We start from the raw sequence: 20,241 nt of genomic DNA on the forward strand, positions 1-20,241 counted from the left end.
GCTTGTGGTGGGATCATTAAATAGGCTTTCATCTAGCAGGTAGTTGTGGAGAAGATATGACATTGGCACCCCTTTGTGGTAGAGGACTGGGCTCTGGAACTGTCTCCACAGGAAGCGAGACTGGAGGGGCTGGGGAAAGAGTCTGCCCTTGGAGCTGATCTTATAAAGTCAGGGGGCTTTGGAGGGAGCCCCCTCCCCAGGTTTTCCTTCTCAAAATGACCATATCAGATGGCAACCAATCTCTATTTAATGCCCTTGGGGACTGATGTTTTACCAAAGGGTGGGTGGGGAAGTGTCATAGGTTGACAGCTGCATCTGAGCTAAACCTGCACCAGGTTTCTCTACCCTTCATTTGCTCAGCCCTACGTTTCAAACTAGACTTTAGAAAGATGGCCCTTGTTTAACCCCAAATGCTGTGTCTGGTCTCATTATTTCAAAGTTAATCAACAATTAGCTCCCCCAGTTTGCCACTAATCTACTTTGTATCTAGCTGACTGTACTGATGATGTTTGAGCTATTCTTCTAGTGCTTGAGGATCACATACTTAGCAACTTAAAATACTCTCATTAACTATGTCTTTTAGTTGTGTATATGCAGACCCAGTCAAATATGACATAAATCTCCTGAAATGTATAGGAGGAGTTGATTATGCTGGTGAAAATATCTTGATTTTACTTTCCATAAATTGTAGGTCAAACTTGAGTCTATAACTACCAATACTAGACTTCTTGCCCTAATCAAAGCTCTTTACAACAACATCCAATTAAGAGTAATGCTAGATCTCCAGGAGCATCCCTCTAAAACCATCTCCAGAGATGATACAGGGTTGTATTCTTGCACCAACCCTGCTTAACCTTTCTCTGAATGATCTTGTGACTGAGCTAATGGACAATAATGTCCACCTGCCTAGGTTAAGTGACAGTAGATTCCCAGTTCTGCTCTATGCCAATGATACTGTAATCCTGTGTAGCACAAGACTGGGGCTTAAACACCATCTCAAAATATTCTACCTACTGTTCTAGAAATGCCCTCAAAATAAATGCCACCAAGTCTAAAATCTTGGTTTGTGAGCAAAACTAACATCTTTGCATATAAAGAATAGATGATTGTCCCTTGGAACAAGTTAAAAGCTTTATATATCTGGGGCTGACATTTCATCCTAAGATCCAGTGGAGTCATCACAGATCTTTGGTGCTGAAAGGATCCCTTGGTAGCAAATCAGGTATTTTAAGATTATTTCATTCCCAAGGGAACCAATTTATCCCACTGGCCCTCAAGGTTTTTAATGCTCAGATTGCATTCAAACTGTTATAAGCAGCTACTATCTAGATCAAAGCTGCCAATTTTGACTTTGATAGCTTCCACACAAAATTTCTCTAGCCACTCTTATGTGTTCCTAGATGTGTCCCAAATTAAGTTTACAAATGGGAGATTATCCTTTTCCCACTAGGACCTGGTTGTTTTCATTCAAACTTTGGCTCAGAGTATTTGTTTTCAAATCAGGTATAGGTTTGGTAAGTCATCTTACCTTGGATAACTATACTAATAGGTGGTCTAAATAGGTTGCTCAAACAGTGGCCACCATTGGCCTTTCTGCATCTTTGCTTCTAAATATGGGCCTTAAAATGGCTCAACAATTGCTGAGGTGAAGACTCTTGGACATTGCTTTCTACAATCTCAGATTCAACTCTATCACAGCTTGCTCACTCAGTGCTTTAAACCCCCATTACATAGGTACCTTCTGTCAGCCTTCTTACTTTCAAAACTTAATGGTACCAAAGTATTGCATCTTGTTTTCTAATGTGAGGTGCAATGTATTTCCTTCAAATCTACTTTTTGGAAAATATGTTGAGCTATCTACCCCTGCTAGACTTTGTCTTTGTGGATGGCAAGTTGTGGAAACACTGTCACATATTTTATCTTATGTTTTTTGCAACCAGTGCTGTAACCAGCTGATCTTCCCTTTACTGAGTTATAGGCCATTCTGAATATCACCTTATCCGTTGCCAATTTTTTTGTTTCTAGTTGTTAAAATCAGAGAAAACAAATTATTAAAAAGGGATGAACAACAGTTACATACAGTGGAGCCTTGTTATATGCTGGGGTTTGGTTGAAGATCCCCCATGGATAACAAAATCCATGTATGCTCAAGTCCCATTAAATATAATGACATAGCAAATGGAAAATCAAGGTATGATATTGGAAATTTATACTTTTTTGAATATTTTCAAATCGTGGATGCTTGAATCTGTGTATAAAAAATCCGTATATAAGAAGGGCCAACTGTACTTTAGACCGTATATAAGAAGGGCCAACTGTACTTTAGATCTACAACTAATCAGTTCTGTACTGTATCTCATTCTTTTAATCTAAATTTGTGTGATTTATTTGTACTTTTTATGCAAATTTTATTCCTTTTGCTGTTTTAGGTTACGGTGTGTTGTGTTGGGTCCAATCACCATCAATAAAGTTTGCTTGAATGAATATTAACCTAAAAGTTCCAAAGTGTCTTACTACTGGGCTGGTTCATGCCAAGTGTGTTAGATGTAGCCCTAACTTCACACTAAGTAATTACTTAACTTAATCATTAATAAAATAGCACAAGAACAAGAAATGTCTCTTAAATTGTAGTCACAATGATTAAAACTAGCTTTTATTAATAAGGCAAATAAGGATGTGGTTCATTGATCAGCTGAAGGCTGTAATAAATTCAGTAAATTAAATATTGTACCAGTCCATAACTCAGTTTGACCTATAGGACCAGTTCTCATTCAGCTGCACAATTAGACAAAAGTTTGCTTAATGTGGATCTTAAGGAACATTTTTGTGCTTTCTGGGAGGGTGAGACTACAGTGCACTGTAGAAAAGGCAGCCCATTGCATCAGGAAAAAACTGTCAGCATTCCTGCTTAAATCAGTACTCTGATAGTGATGGGACCAGGAATGGTATATTCCCTTGATCATTCCTGAAACATTTTCCAAGAGACTGTGGAACTGCAGAAGTCTATACTTGCTAACCTTCACACAGAACACAGTTTCCTTGAAGAACAAAGATCATAAGATGTGCTACCCTTGAAGCTGGTGTAGTTGATCACCTTCCCATTGAAGGTAAATGAAGGGGGAAAATCCATATTGAAGTGGTCTAGGGGAGATAATACCACTGGTATGCACATAAACATTCTGCACTGGCCAGCGTCAGTCAGAAGGACAACACAGATTCTTTCATAGTGCTGTAAAAGTGTAGTATGATATTAATAATAATTAATAATAATTTGTTTTATTTATATACCGCTATTCCAAAGATCATAGCGGTGAACAGCAAGTAAGCTAATTAGCAAGTAAGCTAATTTGTGCTTGATATCTTCTTGAATTAGCTTCTATTGAAAAACTGGAAAGAATAGGAAGGTAACATGCTGTTTGGAATTCCATTTGCATAGATACACAGGTATTTCATATCTACAAAGTAAAAAAGAAAATGTTTTCCCAATGGAGAGTTAAAGGCCATTTTGACCAGTAACAATCCTCTGCTCTCAGCCCTCCTTGTATGCCACAGTGGTAAACTGGGCCATACTGAAGAATACAAACATTGTCAGCATGTGATCATCATCTCAATAGTGATATATATATATATATATATATATATATATATATATATATATATATATAGTATCAACTACCCTTGAATGTGACTTTTCTCATTAGCAAGTAATTTTAGTAGAGTGAACGCACTAATGGAGTTCACTAATAGAGGCCAATAAGAGGAGTTGTGATGAGCAGAAGTCACATGGTTCTGCTCCCAACTGAAAAGTTTCCTTTTCCTCTTCCCACTCAAAATCATTAAAGGATCTAGATTGCAGACATGATACTCTTAAAGGCCTCTCCTGGTAACCAGATATTTTAAAAGAAACAAGAGAATAAACTACAATAATGAAATAAATATAAAGGGATAAATCAAAGAGACAGGTGATTACCCAAACAATAACCATAAATGTTAATGACTTCCGAAGTAAATTGTTTTACAGTGCCTGAATATTTTATTTGCAAGACTACAAATGAAGTCTCTGGTGGTCGCAAAAATATACAGATCCCATCACCACAACATGTTACACCAGGAGTATTTTTTTAAAAAAATATATATTTATGTAATTAAGAAGTACATATGGCTTTAACGAAGAAAAAGGCAGGAATGTATAATAGAATGAGACTTTCTTCTTGGAAAGACAAATAGAAAGCTTTAATTTAAACCTTCATAATTCCAGAAAGAACAAGTTCAAGGGTGAAAAAAAATGTCATCTGATGGTCACACTTACCTCAGCAATGAAGGACTTGGCCGTTGATGGGTTCATTACCAGAATGGCCCGTCTCAGAGTATCCCGGTAGCGGTTCAGTTCTTCAATCCGCATGGTGGCAAAGAGCCCTGTGATCATTTTATTGATGTTGTTCTCTACTTTCTGCAGTGCTACATCCATTCCCTGCTGAGATACTTTGTCCAAAAACTCTTGTATTCCACGGATATCTGGGAACATCAAAAGCCCATCAAAATGCTAATTACCATATAGAAAGAAGACAAAACCCATTTTGGCTTATCTGGAAAAAGGTATTCTGCCTCATGTCAAGCAACCACCCCCTGAAGGCCGCATTAACTTAATATTCATTGGAATTGTTCCTCAGCTATGCTCATGACATGTCCTAAAGGGCTAATTTGTGAGAGGAAATTTTTAGACACTAGTTCATTTTGAAAAGAACCATTTAAAAATGGTATTTAATTATTCCTGCTTGCCTTCCTCTTTTGCTCATTGCATTGTTCCAGTTTCTGACTAACCCTATGGTGCTCAGAAAACAGTTTCTCATTAAGCAACACCTGCAGAGAAGAGGGCAATAAGTTATCAAAATGCAGCCTACAAGGATTTTATTTTGTTGGATGTAGCTTGGAAATCACATTATAACAATAATACACCTGTCATTTGGGGGAGGCAGACAATTGTTCAGTAATGTGAATGCTACCAGTGATAGCACCCATAACCATGAAAGAGAGAACAAAGATTATGTTGAGTCATTATGCGAGCATAAAAATAGTTGCACAAGTAGTTGCAACCTCTGTAAGTTACTTAAGTGTAGTCTCTAATCAGCCAAGCATTCTGCAAGCACACATACTATCCCTCTTGCATCTCTGGTGTGCTGGGTGGGGCAATGGGTAAGATGAGCAATGAGCAAGCTGAAGGCCTTGGAATGAGTGGTCTACTTATGGGATCCAGAGTAACCAAGTTAGCATATATTCACATTATGCTAAAAGTGTATATTGGAACTTAGCCATTGAATCTTAAACTGATCTTATCCCATGAACTTTGTTTAAAGTATTTTGGGAGAAAGTTGCTTTCTAACTTGAGCTGGTAGAAGGAAAAGGGGTTACTCTATCTCCAAAAGCACTCAGCCAGAGCAATGCTGAACGGGAAATGGACTATTAACATCTCTCCATTAACAGTATCTTAACACCTGTACCTGAAAGCCAGACTTTCTGCAGTGTTAGAATAATAACTGCATTAAAAATAGAGATAATACTACTTGAAAGTTGGGATGCTTCACAATACTGGGGCATGGGAAGGAGAATGCCTTCTCTCCCTGCCACACTTCTGATAAGAACTGCCTCTCTGAAATTGCTAGTTAGTCAGTAGCTCAATCAATAAATCATTTATTATGCTCATAGACCGGCATAGCTAAATGTAACAGATTGTACCTTAAAATACATAGTACATAAAAGTCATATAAAACAGAGTGGCATAAAATACAATACAATAAATTTTTAAAATTATCTAAAGTTCTTAAAAGTTGCTAGTTACATATAAGCTTTCCAGAGGAAGCTTCTCTTGAAATGCATATGGCATCTCCAGAAAGCTATTCCAGGAGAAAGTTAAACATATCACCTCCACTGCACAATTCTTGAGATAATCCTAGCATTCAAATAACACAAAAATGAATATGAATTGCATTCATGTAGTTAACATTAAACCTTATTTACTCTTCATGTGGAAAACAATTCATACTGCTTTCTCTCTTTTTTTGTGTGCAACCTTTCCATATAGGGAAAGATGTAACTTTATGATATGTATCAAATATAAATCATATTAAAAATGATTTGTTATATCCATGTAGCAAATAATATAGTAGGGCCTAAGGAGCTATACTGAAATTAAAGCTAAATTCATTCTAACAGGTATTTGAAAGGTACTAGATAATTTTATTCAGACATAGCAGTTGTCATAGGACACATAGAGATCCAAGCTAAATAGTCTGTGAGAGCCCATGGCTAGATAAATCTTAATATTTTCTTGATTAAAGATCATTAGCAAGCTCATGTGACAAATAAACACATTGCTTATTTATGCTTTCTACAGACAAATCAAGCTACTTTTAGGATAGTTTTCAACCTATGTTCTAAACATGGTGTGCCAGCAACTAGGAGTTGGTGGATAAGAAGGTCAGTAGTTATGGTTGCCAGGTCAGAATTACCCAGGTACTAAGGTGTGGTACAGAGTGCCAAAAAGAGGCACCTTCCTGGTGCCTCTCTTTGCTCCGCAAGAACGGCGCAGCAACCAAATTGTGTGGTGCTGCTGTGAACCAAAAAAGGAGCACCCGGAAGTGGCTACTTTTTGCGGTGCAGCTGCGATGCTGCAAAGTGCCAGAGACAGCACAGTGATATCGCAGCTGTGCCACACCATTTGGACATGGCGCAGCTGCAACGTCATCGCTGCGTGCGCCGTCTATACAGCGCTGCGCAGCTGCGGCATGTCCATGACATGCTAGGGTTGCAGGGCATGTGCACAACCCACCCTCAAGCAACCCTAGCACGTCATGGGCGTGTTGCAAAGGACCCGTCTATACTGGGCCTTAGATTTCTACACCAAAAGCCTAGGGACAAGTCTTTATAATGTCACTGGGGGGGCAGTAATGATGCTATGAGGATGATATTACAAGAATCAAGAAGGAAACAATATCACAGTTGCACAAAAAATACCATGCAACTAAAAAGAGAGAAGTTTAACAAATGAATAAGAGATATATGTACACAAATTTTCACAGTAACTGATTAGTAGCAGTGCTGTCACTCTGAGCTTCCTCGCTCGCCTCTTGAGAATGGGAGAGGATGGTTCAGACTTTCAGGGCTAGCCCACTGATCATATATGAATCAATGCAATAACATAACAAGAGCCATGCAACAGAAGATTGAAGCCAAAGAGATGCTTAAGGGAATCTCACACACAATCTGAATGCAATGTCAGTCTTTTTCTTATGTTCCTAGTAAGTAGTATATTGTTACTTCATCTGTTATTTGTGAGAATTTATAGTTGTCTAGTATGACTAGCTGCCATTGATAGCCTTATCTGTAATCAATTTACCTAATTTCTAGATTGATGATCATCACTTCAGTTTGTGGTAGTGATTTCTATAGTTTATCTATATATACTGTATTATGTGAGGAAAGAAAACCTTTTTTTCTACTATTGTTCTTTCCATATGATCAAGACATTCAGTAAAATGTTGTAAGGCCCATTGCCAGTTGACAGTGTATTAAGGTGATGATTAACAGGTAGAAATGAATACTATATTTAAATATACTCAAGAAGTATTCATAAAACATGTTTTTCACATTTCAAGAAACCCTGATGAGAAGAATCCTGGACAGATGAGAATGTTTCTAGTTCATAATGTATTCTGCACAAAAGTTGCACATGGTGGTTTTGTGCAGAAAACAGCATTTTCTGCACAAGAAACATGATTTTCTGCATGGAAAATACTATTTCAACGCATAACTGTTAATGCCCATGCACAATATGTTGTTTTCTGAGCAGTAAAAAGCTGTAATTAGGGATTTGTTCTGCATAAAATTTGCACATGGTTGATTTGCTTAGAAAACAGCATTTACTGCACAGGAATTAACAGTTATGTGTTGAAATAGTATTTTCCGTGCAGAAAATCATATTTCTTGTATAAAACAACCACAAGCAAATATTACACACACACACACACACACACACGCACACACAGTCTTTAAATGTGAGCAGCCTTCAAAAATCACATTGTTTTCAAAGACTTTCTTGCAATAGGGAAAAATAATTGCCAAAATTACTCTTTAATAATAAAAAAAATGAATTCCCACTAACCAGTATGATCAATGTGTTGAATGGGATGAGACAAGCCACATGTCCTCCACAGACTTTTTGATGTGGTTTAAGGTGAAAAACCCAACTGCCACATGTTTAAGAAATTGTGGACTATTGACATCTGCTACATACAGGTCTGATTTTAAATTGAATATAAAGATAAGCTAGGGCTCAAGAAAGAATGGACTTCTTTTTAGGAATCAAGGAATATAATTGCTAGACAGATACTTCAGCATATTTCAAGTAGTACTAAACACTGAATAATGGTTTAACACTGCTAAAGTGCATGCTCATCCTAAAAATATACTTCCAAAAGACAGTCAGTGATGTTTAATTGCAGCTTCTATTTAATGTCTAAATCAGGGAAATTAAATTCAGTCTAATCAGTGCTGTTAGAGGTCTTTTTGGCACTTCAAGGCCAATTTAAGAAGCAACACAATTATGTGAACTGCTACAAATGTGCCTGATTTTCAGAGCACTATAAAAATACACTCTCCTGCTGTAACCCCATGTGTGTGTGTGTGTGGTTACCTCTTTCAAGTACTTGGAGATTATCAGAAAGTTTAAAATAACTTTTCAGGCCAAAGATAATAAAGGAGTATAAGTTATTCAGTGAATTCTCCATCTGGCAATGGTATATTGTACTCCAGATATAGTGTATACAGAGAACTGAGGAGTAACTCTCACACCCAGATTCAATGACTGCCATTAAAAGAAAGTGAAATGTGCTTGAGAGAGTTAACATGGCATAGTTACTGAGATACTAAATGTCATTTAAAGTAAACACATCTAACTTGTATTCATGGAGTGGAGTTTGTGGATATATCCCAGTTCTGCTGTTTCTCTTTCCAATCTCCATTATAGTGTATTGTTCTGCAACTGTTTTTTTTTTTTTTTTGGGGGGGGGGTGGCATTCCCATTTCTAATGTCTGAATTATGCCCATTTATACTTCATTTATACTTTGGCACAGACACTGCTTTTTCTGCCCAATGTAGAATGCTACATTGTTGACAAAGGATGACATATATCATGTTAGAATGATCATGTGAACATACCCCTAATATTATGGGTGATGTGATTAGGTCCTGTGTTGACATTTCCTGTGGCCAGTATTGACAGCTGGGTTTGTGGCAAGCTCTTGTACCCATTTCCATACCTATATTGTGTGTCCTTCTGTAGGTTTGAATCCATTGCTCTGGGTCATACAGAGATATGCTCTTCTAGGCTATTTAAGCTTACAGAATAGCCTGAGGGGTTAGCTGTCTGTGAAGAGATCACCACCTTACCAAAATACATAGGGGCTCATGTGTAAAGAAAGTCATGACTAAATTATTAATTGGTCATAACAATTATGTTTGGGATAGTTTTGACTTGCGTCAGTGAAAGGACTTCTCACACAATTCAATCTAGAACTATAGACAGTGAGATAAACTATGTACAGGAAAAAGTGTGTGTGACATGTACATCATTAATACTGAACAATAATAAAACCATTGCGGATAATACAAACATCCTGGTAAGTGAGATCAAATAATATGAGAAGAAACTTCATCAGAATTGATTATAACCATTGGGGGATTTTAATACTCGCTTTGAGGTGAGTTTTACAAACTCCTAAATAGTTTTCTGGATCAGATTAAAATATTCCCACCTTAACCATTCCTCCCCAAATACCTTCAGGCTCCATCATTCTTTCTTTTGAAAACTTGTCCAGTTAAGGCGGCAGCTCTTCCACCACAGAAAAAGATAAGGAGAAAGATCAGCTCTCCCATTGCATTTTTTTCTCTAATATAATGCAAGCACATCACAACAAAAGTCTCATGTGGCCCTTGGGAGTTAACACTTTTTACAAGGTCCTCTGTGATGACAAACAGGCTTCCAAAGTCAAACTGGCTTACAACATAAGATAATAGATTTCCAGTACTTTGGGAAATAGTTCCAATTATATCTGAGACAATCCAAGTTTGGGCATATAGGAGGGAAAGTAACCCATCACTTTTCTTCACATAAACAATAATGCACCTTGGGCAAATCTACTGAAACTTTCCACTTTACAGGTCCACTGGGAAGAATGAAGGTTATGCAAGAATACAGATCATTTCAATGTGGCCTGTCCAGAAGAATCTTAAACTAGATTGTGGCTTCCACAATGCACTGAATCTTGGTAGGAATCATTTACTCTTTTTCAATGGTCATTTTTTAGTTTAAGCCAACCAAAGTGGAAGCAAGGTTTCAGCCAATCTATCACCAGTCATGAAAAATGACTAAACAGTGGCAGGGTATAAGAAACCATGAGGCTACAATGTCTTCATCCAAACTTGTGAAAAATGAGTACACAATTCCCAAATGGATATGTCAGCATTCACCATGAATAATCTGGACAGCTCTAGAGGAGAGGCTGGGGAAGATTATGCTCCCTGATAAGGAAAACAAAAAGAGGTTTTTGTTTGTTTGTTTTTGTTAAAGATAATGGAAAATCCATAGTTACCATTGAGGCCATGGTAATTCAAACAAATAGTAAACTATACATGAAAAATGTTAGTATAAGTAATAAAATGTTTTCCTCCTTTTTCCTGAAAATCTCAAATTAATGAATTAAAAGGGAAACAAATTCCATTTTTTTTTTTAAAAAAATGTGGCAGGTGATCTATGCAAAAGTTTTCTATGTTTCTATTGCTGATTAAGATTGCTGTTGTGTTAACAAATTATGCTGTCCAAATTCTTATCAACAATGCTTTGTGAGCCTACTGCAGTCATCCTTCTTTACAGAGTGATAGCTACAGTAGCAGAAGCCCTGCATTGTAGAAATGAACGGCTCATTGCAGAGTCATAGTTCAAATGGTTTGGGAGAAGTTTCTGTTCCCAAAACAGAACACTGAACTTGCAGCCCACAGTCCCATGAAAACATTATTAAAAACACATATGGTATGATTACAGCTGAAACCCATACAAGATCCACTTCCAGTCTTGGCTTGTGCTACAACAATTATGTTTTGTTATTTTTATTGTACTTTAAATCATATTAATTGCTTCATTCAGCTGTATTGATTCCAATTGGTCACTACAAACCATAAAAGAGTAAACATGAGAATAATAATAATAATTTTTTAAAAAAGACTGCTGCCCAGGGATAAAGGATTCTCAGCCACATGAAGAAGAAACTGCCAAAGTGTGGATTCTAATTTTCATGAATTTTAATAAAAGTGGATCCAAATATTTTACCTCTATGTATGTACCATGTACAGTGCCTGTTAAGATAGTGTAGGAACAGCCTTTACCAAGCTGAGGTAGCTCCTCCTGAAAACTGTAAGGAACTATTCCACTGTGGAACTGGCCAAATTGGTTCAGATTTCAAGGGTAGGCCTCAGACTTTTTAGTTTGAATTTTTCATACACTGAAGAAAGATGCTAATAAAAACCAGAGCTTTTCCAGGGTATATAACATTCTGGGGAGGAAGCACTTTTAGCAACTCCCTCCCCAGCATCTTATGGTGGTGGTGTTTCTGCTTTAAAATATTATTTACAGTGTTTTTATAGTGCTTATTATTGTTGTGTATCTTCAAGTCATTTCTGAGTTATGGTGATCCCAATGTAAACTTGTCATGGGGTTTTCTTGACAGAATTTGTTCAGAGGGGGTTTGCCTTTGCTTTCCTGTGAAGCTGAGAGAGTGTAACCCGGCCAAGGCCAACTATTGGGTTTCCATGGCTGAGGAGGCTTTCAAACCCTGACTTACCAGTGTCCCATTCCAAAATTCAAATCACTAAACCACACTGGCTCTCATAGAGCTTATATGGTGGTACTAGGCTAATATTACCTCAAAGTAAAGTCATCTTCTGCCAATTCATATCTAGAATGCATGACACCAAAATGAAAACTGTAAAATAGTCCACTTTGGTGCTAACTCAAACTTCATTTCTATAGATAGTGCCAAAACAATCTGTGTAACATTGTGAAAAGTGTAATTATATGTCTGACATTTTTCCTAATCTACATCATGAGAAATTATATGTTTATGAAGTCAGCAAGCCTAGCTTGGGTCCTCTTCAATTAGACCCAACACATCCACCCATAGGACTGGCTATGATAAGAACTTACACAAGATGGTCAAGAATAAAACAACATCATTGTTGGTATAGGAAGGATTTACTGCTGAGTTCTGCTTCTCATACATCATCTTCAATATTATAAGTGAGTTTACAGCATTTGTTGAAAACAGTTATGAAGCCTTTTCTATATGTAGGGATGGGAACAAATTTCATTTGCATTTATATTTCGCTTCAAACTACATAATTTGTATCCTTTTGTTTTCATAATTGTATTTTTGTAATTTTGCAGTTCAAAATGTGCAAATATGTATTGAAAAGTAAAAATGGATAGTGTATGAGAAATTGCTTACAAAGCTGCATGTTTTGGCAAAAATAAAAAAACTTTTTTGTTTCTACAAAAAAGACAAAAATGTACATAAATGTTCATGCGTATTAAGAAAGCCATTTAAAACAGCCATTTTACAGCGGAGAGCAACTTGTTCTTGGGGAAAAATATGAATGTTATAGGAAGCGAAATAAGTATACACATAAGCTTATAAAATATGCAACATCATTGTTGAAATCCATATTTGCCTCATATTTCAAAGGGCTCCAAACACAAACTAGTACCAGTGCTGCATTATGTGCACTTTTCTGGGCCTTAGTAACCTAGTTTTGTTTGGCTTTATTTCCATTTTGCTACTGTTCTTCCTCTGGAGTTGCAGTTGGTATGAAATGTTAAAGACAATGTGGTGTAGTGGATTGAACATTGGACTATGACTCTGGAGAGCAGGGTTCAAATCCCTGCTCAGCCATGGAAACTTTCTAAGTGACCTTAGGCAAATCACACTATCTCAGCTTCAGAGGAAGACAAAGGCAAAGCATCTCTGAACAAATCTTGGCAAGTAATACCCATGACAGGTTCACCTAGAGGTCATCAAAAGCTAGAAAGAATTGAAGGCACACAGCAACACACTCTTCACTAGTTTCTGACCTGAATTGCTCCTTGCGCAAAGCTCTGACACATTATGAAAAAAATTAATAATCAAACAGCATACAGTAGAACCCCATTCAATACCTTCCAAAATTTCATAGATGAAAACTGGGAGTTGTAGCCAAGCATAGTCAGTGTATGGTCATGATGTCCAAATTTTCAACTATCAAATAAACTGAGGACAAAGGGGAAATGTGGAAGGAGGGGACAGAAACAGAAGGAGGACACAGAAATTTAAAAAGCATCTAAAACTGTGGGATGATGAACGACTAATCAGGACTCTTCCTACCAAATTGGGACCATTGGAGGGCATGCCATTCTTCTAGCAAATGCTTTGAGAACATTCCTCTTCCTTCCTATACCCCCTGAACAAAATGCTGAAGAAGGTCAGCTTAGACTTGGACAAAAACCTACTCAGAAAGTTTCAGGATGGCCAAATTTTGTTGGTTCAAGGGCCATTTCCTCTTCTTGAAATCCACAGCAGCTTGCACTATTTCTGGTTATCATTCTACCACAAGTTAGTATTAAACCACACTGCAAGGAGGCCTTTGCCTTGGAGGAGTGCCGCCGAAATAAACCAAAAGCCAGATATGGAGGAAAGGCGACAACTTTATTGAACAAACAGCAAACAAGATAGGGTTGGCCCAAAGAATGAGGTCAGGATCTGGAATATCCAACAACGCCCTGGTTATTCGATGAACAGAAATGTCTGGTCATGGCCAGGCCTTGGGATGACCTAGGGGCTAAGAGAACGCCTTAGGGGCCTCAATAGTGTCAGAGAGCAAGGACCGGAAGTTGGGCAGCTTTTTCCAGGGGGAGGCAGGAAACTACAGCAACAGAATCTAACATGATGCCCAGGAAAATAAGGGATGTCATAGGACGCTCAGTTTTTTTCAGACACAAGAGGGACACTTATCTCACTGGCCAGGAATCTGGAACAACTATCATGGTGGGCCTGAGCAACAAACAGAAAATCATCAAGGTAGTAAGTAACAATGGGAGAGGAGGACCTCTGCTTCCCATTTGAAGAATGAACTGAAAGTTTCAAACCTTGCACAGCTGACAGAACAGCCCATAGGAATGGCCTTGTCAAAATACTAGTGACCTTCAAACTTAAAGCCCAGGAGATGGTAATTGTCCAGATGGACAGGCAGCAGGCGGAATGCTGACTGGATATCACACTTGGCCATGAGGGCCCCCTGCCCACAGGACTGCACAAGGCGAACCACATGACTGAAGGAGGCATAGTGGACAGAGAAAAGCTCAGGAGGGATGGTGTCATTGACAGAAGCCCCAGGAGGGTGAGAAAGATGGCGAATAAGGCAGAATTCACCAGGGAGCTTCTTGGACACCACTCCAAGGGGTGAAACATGAAGGGAGGGGAAGAAAAAGGGCCCTCAATACGGCCAGCATCAATCTCCTTAGTAATCTTAGCCCGGAGGATATCAGGCACAGCCCTGGAAGATTTTAGATTGTGGGCTCTAGAGGGAAGGAGGGGACCTGCAACAGGAATGTGGACACCATATGAAAAACCATCGGTGAGGAAGGAGGCAGCCTCCTTGAGGGGGTAGGCTTTGAGGAGGGGAAGGAGGACATCAGGGCAAACGGGGGAGTGAGCAAGTGGGAAAGATGGAGGCAGTGCAGCAGCAGAGTTATTTTAGGGCCCCTGAGCCTCCGGCATCGTAGGCAGAGGCTTCATCCTTTCTGCCAGTGGCTGCATGGGCAGGGGGCCCTTGCCAAAAGGGCTGTTGAGGAGGCGGGGAGCGGGAGCAAGATACCTTGGTGTGGGGGCCCCTACAAAGCTCACAGCAATACTCGTATTTGCACAGTGAGCGAGCACACTTGCCCGCATTGAATTCCCAACAAACCAATCTGCGGGAAACTTTTTGGAGGACCCTTTTGGATGGCCCTGCAGCTTGGCCAGGGTGCTGACCTTGAGCAGCCAGATTTCATTATGGAGAAGATCCCAGCACTCCCGAGAGTTCTGGGAAGCATGTTAGCAGAAAGCTGCATCATAAGTGATTGCTGCAGCCTCATCTGCAAAGGATTTAGAATGGAGAATGTTGAGCAAGTGGCTGTCAAGGTGCCAGGCCCACTCAGGGAAGGCCATAGAGACCACGGCCCTGAAAATGGTAAAACCCTCCAACCAGTTAGAGAAGGTCTGATCAGCAGGAGGGGCATTGAGATCCTGTTTTGACTTTTTGGAGGAGGTGACAACCAAAGCCTCCTGACCTTTAGGCTGAATCAAGGGGGAAAAATCTACATAGCAACCCCTTAGGATGAGCTTTTTAACCTTTTTTGAAAGATGAGAAGCAGGGGAGCACACACAGGAATATCACACACCCCTTGGAGACCAGGACGCTAAGAGCAGCACTTAATGGCCAACCAAGGTAAGCCGGGAACCAAAGCATGGTCAACCCAAAAGGAATTGCAGGGGATGTACCATACACAACAGTCTGCTGCACAGAACGCTCAGCTTGAGCCCTTCATCACCTCTTCCAGGCCTTGCACTTCTTTTTGCGACTCTTGCGTTTAGCAGTTGTTGCAACGCTGCCAGCATAGGTGTCATCGTCTGAACTGGTAGATGACAAAGTGGAAGTGGAGCTTCTGGAACTGGAACTGGTGGATGATGGAGCCCTCTGGGAACGCACACTCAACACAGGAGGAGGCTGAACCATAGCAGATGTTTGGCCAGGAGATGCAGCTTTGGCATTCAGCTCAGCGATAGAATGAGACAAATCAGCAGCAGCAGACTCAGTCAGCAGTGGGGTGGGTTGAGGCGGATCAGCACAAGGAACCTCATGGGGCTGTTGGGTCCTGTCTCCCGGGGTCAGTTCAGCCCAAGACCTCCTAGGGTGAGCACAAAGGCCACATTTTCCCCACTACTGAGGTAAACGGAACTGACTTCCAAGTAAACAAATTCATTACAGGCAGTTTGGATATTTGCAGATATCTGTATACAAAGCAGCCTATTTGCACAAAATAAATAATGTCTGACCCAATGTGCTCTAAACTACAGCTGTTGTTATTCAGAATTAATTTGCATCAGGAAAATAACTAAAAGATATATCACTATGTTCTCTTGAATTGCAATGGAAAAGCAATAGCTCTGCTTATAGATGCTTTCAGAACATTGCTTCAAGATGCTAAAAAATAGTAGATAAGGCACCTATCCAAGCAAACTAGCTCTCAGCTTAATTCACAGCTCATAAACTGTGCTCAAGGCAACAAATCTTTATAGAGAGTTTTGACTGAAAAGAAGGAAAAAACTGTTTTGCTTTTTTTTAATCTAAGAAGCTAAATTCCTTGGTACAAATTTCGGTGAATTATTTCCCTGTTTCCACTACAGATACTTACTACCTAATGCTAACAGCTTCCTTGGTTTCATTAAAAGGGTTTCTTAGTGCTAGAAGACAGATGGGTGTTTATTTTTATTTCTGTGAGCTGGTTAGACAAATGCAACCATACCAGGAAATCCTGCATCAGGGCAGGAAATACAGACACATCTGAATGGGTAGGAACATTTATGAGCTCCTAAGTTTCTTGGATTTACTCATAAACAAGCAATATATGTAGAAGAGAATATGCTTCTGATCTCTCTTCAAATATAGTAAGCATCTTCTGGACTTCATACCAGATAAACCTGTTTATCATGAGTTTATCTGCTATACTGTTTAACTATAGAATCATAGAATAACAGGGTTGGAAGAGACCGCAAGGGCCATTCAGTCCAACTCCATGCCATGCAGGAAATCCAAATCAAAGCATACTCGACAGATGGCCATCCTGCCTCTGTTTCAAGAACTCTAAGGAAGGAGACTCCACTACCCTCTGAGGGAGTTTTGTTCCACTGTCGAACAGCCCTTACTGTCAGGAAGTTCTTCCTAATGTTGAGATGGAATCTCTTTTGCTGTAGTTTGCATCCATTGTTCTGGGTCCTAGTCTCTGGAGCAACAGAAAACAAGCTTGCTCCCTCCTCAATATGACATCCCTTCAAATATTTAAACAGTGCTATCATATCACCTCTTAACCTTCTCTTCTTCAGGCTAAACATCCCCAGCTCCCTAAGTCGTTCCTCATAGGGCATGGCTTCCAGATCCTTCACTATTTTAGTCGCTCTCCTTTGGACATGCTCCAGTTTTTCCACATCCTTTTTAAATTTTAAATTGTGGTGCCCAGAACTGGACACAATAATCCAGGTGGGGCCTGACCAAAGCAGAATATAGTGGCACTATTACTTCCCTTGATCTAGACACTATACTTTTATTGATGCAGCCTAAAATTGCATTGGCCTTTTTAGCTGTCGCATCGCACTGTTAACTCATGTTCAACTTGTGGTCTACTTGGACTCCCAGATCCCTTTCACACGTAGTTTCATTCAGCCAGATGTTGCCCATTCTATATCTGTGCATTTCATTTTTCCGTCCTAAGTGCAGTACCTTACATTTCTCCGTGATGAATTTCATTTTATTAGCTTTGGCCCAGCTTTCTAGTTTATTCAGGTCATTTTGAATTTTGGTCCTGTCCTCTCGGGTATTAGCTACTCCCTCTAATTTGGTGTCATCTGAAAATTTGATGAGTATGCCCCCAATTCTGTCATCCAAGTCATTCATAAAGATGTTGAATAGCACTGGGCCCAGGACAGAGCCCTATGGGGCCCCACTGGTCACCAGAAAAGGAGCCATTGTTGAGAACCCTTTGGGTTCGGCCGGTCAACCAATTACAAATCCATGTAACAGTTGCCTTGTCTAGCCCACATTTTGCAAGCTTGTTTGCATGAATGTCATGGGAAACCTTGTCAAAGGCCTTACTGAAATCAAGATATACTATATCCACAGCATTCCCTTCTTCTACCAAGCTGATAATTTTATCAAAGAAATAGATCAGAATTGTCTGGCATGACTTGTTTCTCTGAAACCCATGTTGACTTTTTGTGAATATGGAATTGCCTTCTAGATGTTCACAGACTCTCTGTTTAATGATCTACTCTAGAATCTTTCCTGGTATTGATGTCAGACTAACTGGACGATAATTGTTGGGATCCTCTTTTTTCTCTTTTTTGAAGATAGGGACAATGTTTGCCCTCCTCCAGTCTGCTGAGACTTCGCCTGTTCTCCAGTTCTCAAAGATTATTGCCAATGGCTCTGGTATTACATTTACCAGCTATTTTAATACCCCTGGAAGTAATTCATCTGGTCCTGGAGACTTAAATTCATTTAGATTAACAAGCATTCCTGTACTATCTCTTTACTTATTCTGTGCTGAAATTATATAGTTAGTTTATCTGTGAAACTTTTATTGGTGGAGCTTTAACACTGTCAGTTATCCCATAAAACATCCTACTGATCTGACTTTAACTCCACAAGAATACAAAAGCACCCCCTCCCACATTATACACATTTATTTTCACAGCAATGTGTTAACAGCTGTCTTTGAGAATCAGTCAAAAAGCTAAAAACATTTTGAATGGCTCATTCTTGCTTCTCACATTTGGAAGTAGAAAAATGTCCTACCAATAGTTTTATAGCATCAGGTTCTTTCTTATAATAAAAAACTACTGAGGATCTAGGTTGGTATATTATTTATTGGTAATATCTATATACAATACAGTCCTCCCTCTGAATTCATGAGGGATCTGTTCCGGACCACCACCACCCCATGAATATATATTTGTGTATATTCAAGCCCCATAGCTTTGAACGGCCACATGCGCCTTCATGTGGCCATGTGCATGTGTCACAGGTGCGTGCACCATTAACTTTAATGGAGGTTGCCCCTCCATGAATAATCAAAGCTGCAGAGCTCAAGTCCTTGAAAATGGAAGGGTGGCTGTATATAGATATTTATTTTCTTGTTTGAAATACAGTATATGGTAGGGGTCAGGCACATTTAGCCTTCCTTGATGAACTACTACTGCTTTTCTACTACTGGCAAGGCTGGTGAATGATGATGAGACTTGGAGTGGAATAACATTTCAAGGATCACAGCTTTGTCAGTGTTAGTATATGGTAATGCTGCAGTCTGATGTGATGCTATTTGTTTTATCTCCTTTAATGCTGTTACGCTATGAATTAGTTGGTGCAATTTATGTTCATTGTTCTGCTGTTTTCTTGTTATCAGTACTTACTGCTACTTTCACACAGCCTATTACAGCATAAACACTTGCATTTTCTGGTGAAATATTGCAATTTTACAAGCCTAAAAAGGAAGCTACTTTAATGACTTGATCCTAAAAGATGACTTATGCTGTACATTTTAATTAAATACACAAATAGCAGCAAATAAGAAGAGGCAAACATAAAGTCAGCCAATATTAGACTGTTTCTTCTCAGTGAGATGCAGAAATACAAAATCATCTTTGTTTTTTATAGAACCACTAAGTTGGAAGTGATTCCAAGGACCATGCAGTCCAACCTCCTGCCATGCAGAGTTACACAACTAAAATGCATCTGAGAGATGGCTATCCAATCTGTTTAAAGGTTTAATGAAGGATAGTCATCACCCTCTGAAGTTGTCTTTTCCATGACTGAACAGCTCTTACAAAGTTTTTTTCCCTAATATTTAGGTGAAATCTCTTCCCTTGCAATTTGAATTCATTGATTTATATCCTAGTCTCTGTAGCAGAAGATTCAAATGCTCAACCCCCCCCCCCCCCGCCACTATTCTGGGTATAGCCCCATTCTGAAATATGAGTGTGAACTGCTCTCCTCCTGTTGACCTACTTCTGTTGCTTAGTTGTCAGTAGCAACATATGGGCTAGGATCCCAAGCTCTATGGGACTCCACCACATCATAATAGGACCACACCAATTTTCTTCAGTGTTAGGGGGGAAATCCATGAACAGTGACTTTGGAATTTTGAACTTGCATTGTAAAGCTGCGACATGAACAACAGTGGCAAATAACCAGAGTTTTATATTTAAGCTGTAGACTTTACACTTTGAAAAATGTATCTTCAATTTATTTAAGATGTATTTATATAATATTCTTATAAACTATGCTCAGAGGCTTAATTACAACAGAATGATAGGTTAAAATTTAGAATGAAATCAAAGTTGGAACCT

At 39.1% G+C, this 20,241-nt stretch overlaps 1 protein-coding gene across 2 annotated transcripts in view; it reads right to left on the reverse strand.

Moving 5' to 3' along the window:
- Positions 1-20,241, reverse strand: part of GRID2 (glutamate ionotropic receptor delta type subunit 2) — a 1,094,955-nt gene that overhangs the window by 443,285 nt on the left and 631,429 nt on the right. For both annotated transcript variants that reach the window (XM_089526112.1, XM_089526113.1), the window contains exon 4: positions 4,310-4,515. In XM_089526112.1, the coding sequence (XP_089382238.1) occupies positions 4,310-4,515 (206 nt within the window). The remainder of the gene's footprint in view (positions 1-4,309; positions 4,516-20,241) is intronic.

Source organism: Sceloporus occidentalis, unplaced genomic scaffold (genome assembly GCF_023333645.1).
Source record: "Sceloporus occidentalis isolate IW3139 unplaced genomic scaffold, rSceOcc1.0.p SCAF_5, whole genome shotgun sequence".
Classification (NCBI taxonomy): domain Eukaryota; kingdom Metazoa; phylum Chordata; class Lepidosauria; order Squamata; family Phrynosomatidae; genus Sceloporus; species Sceloporus occidentalis.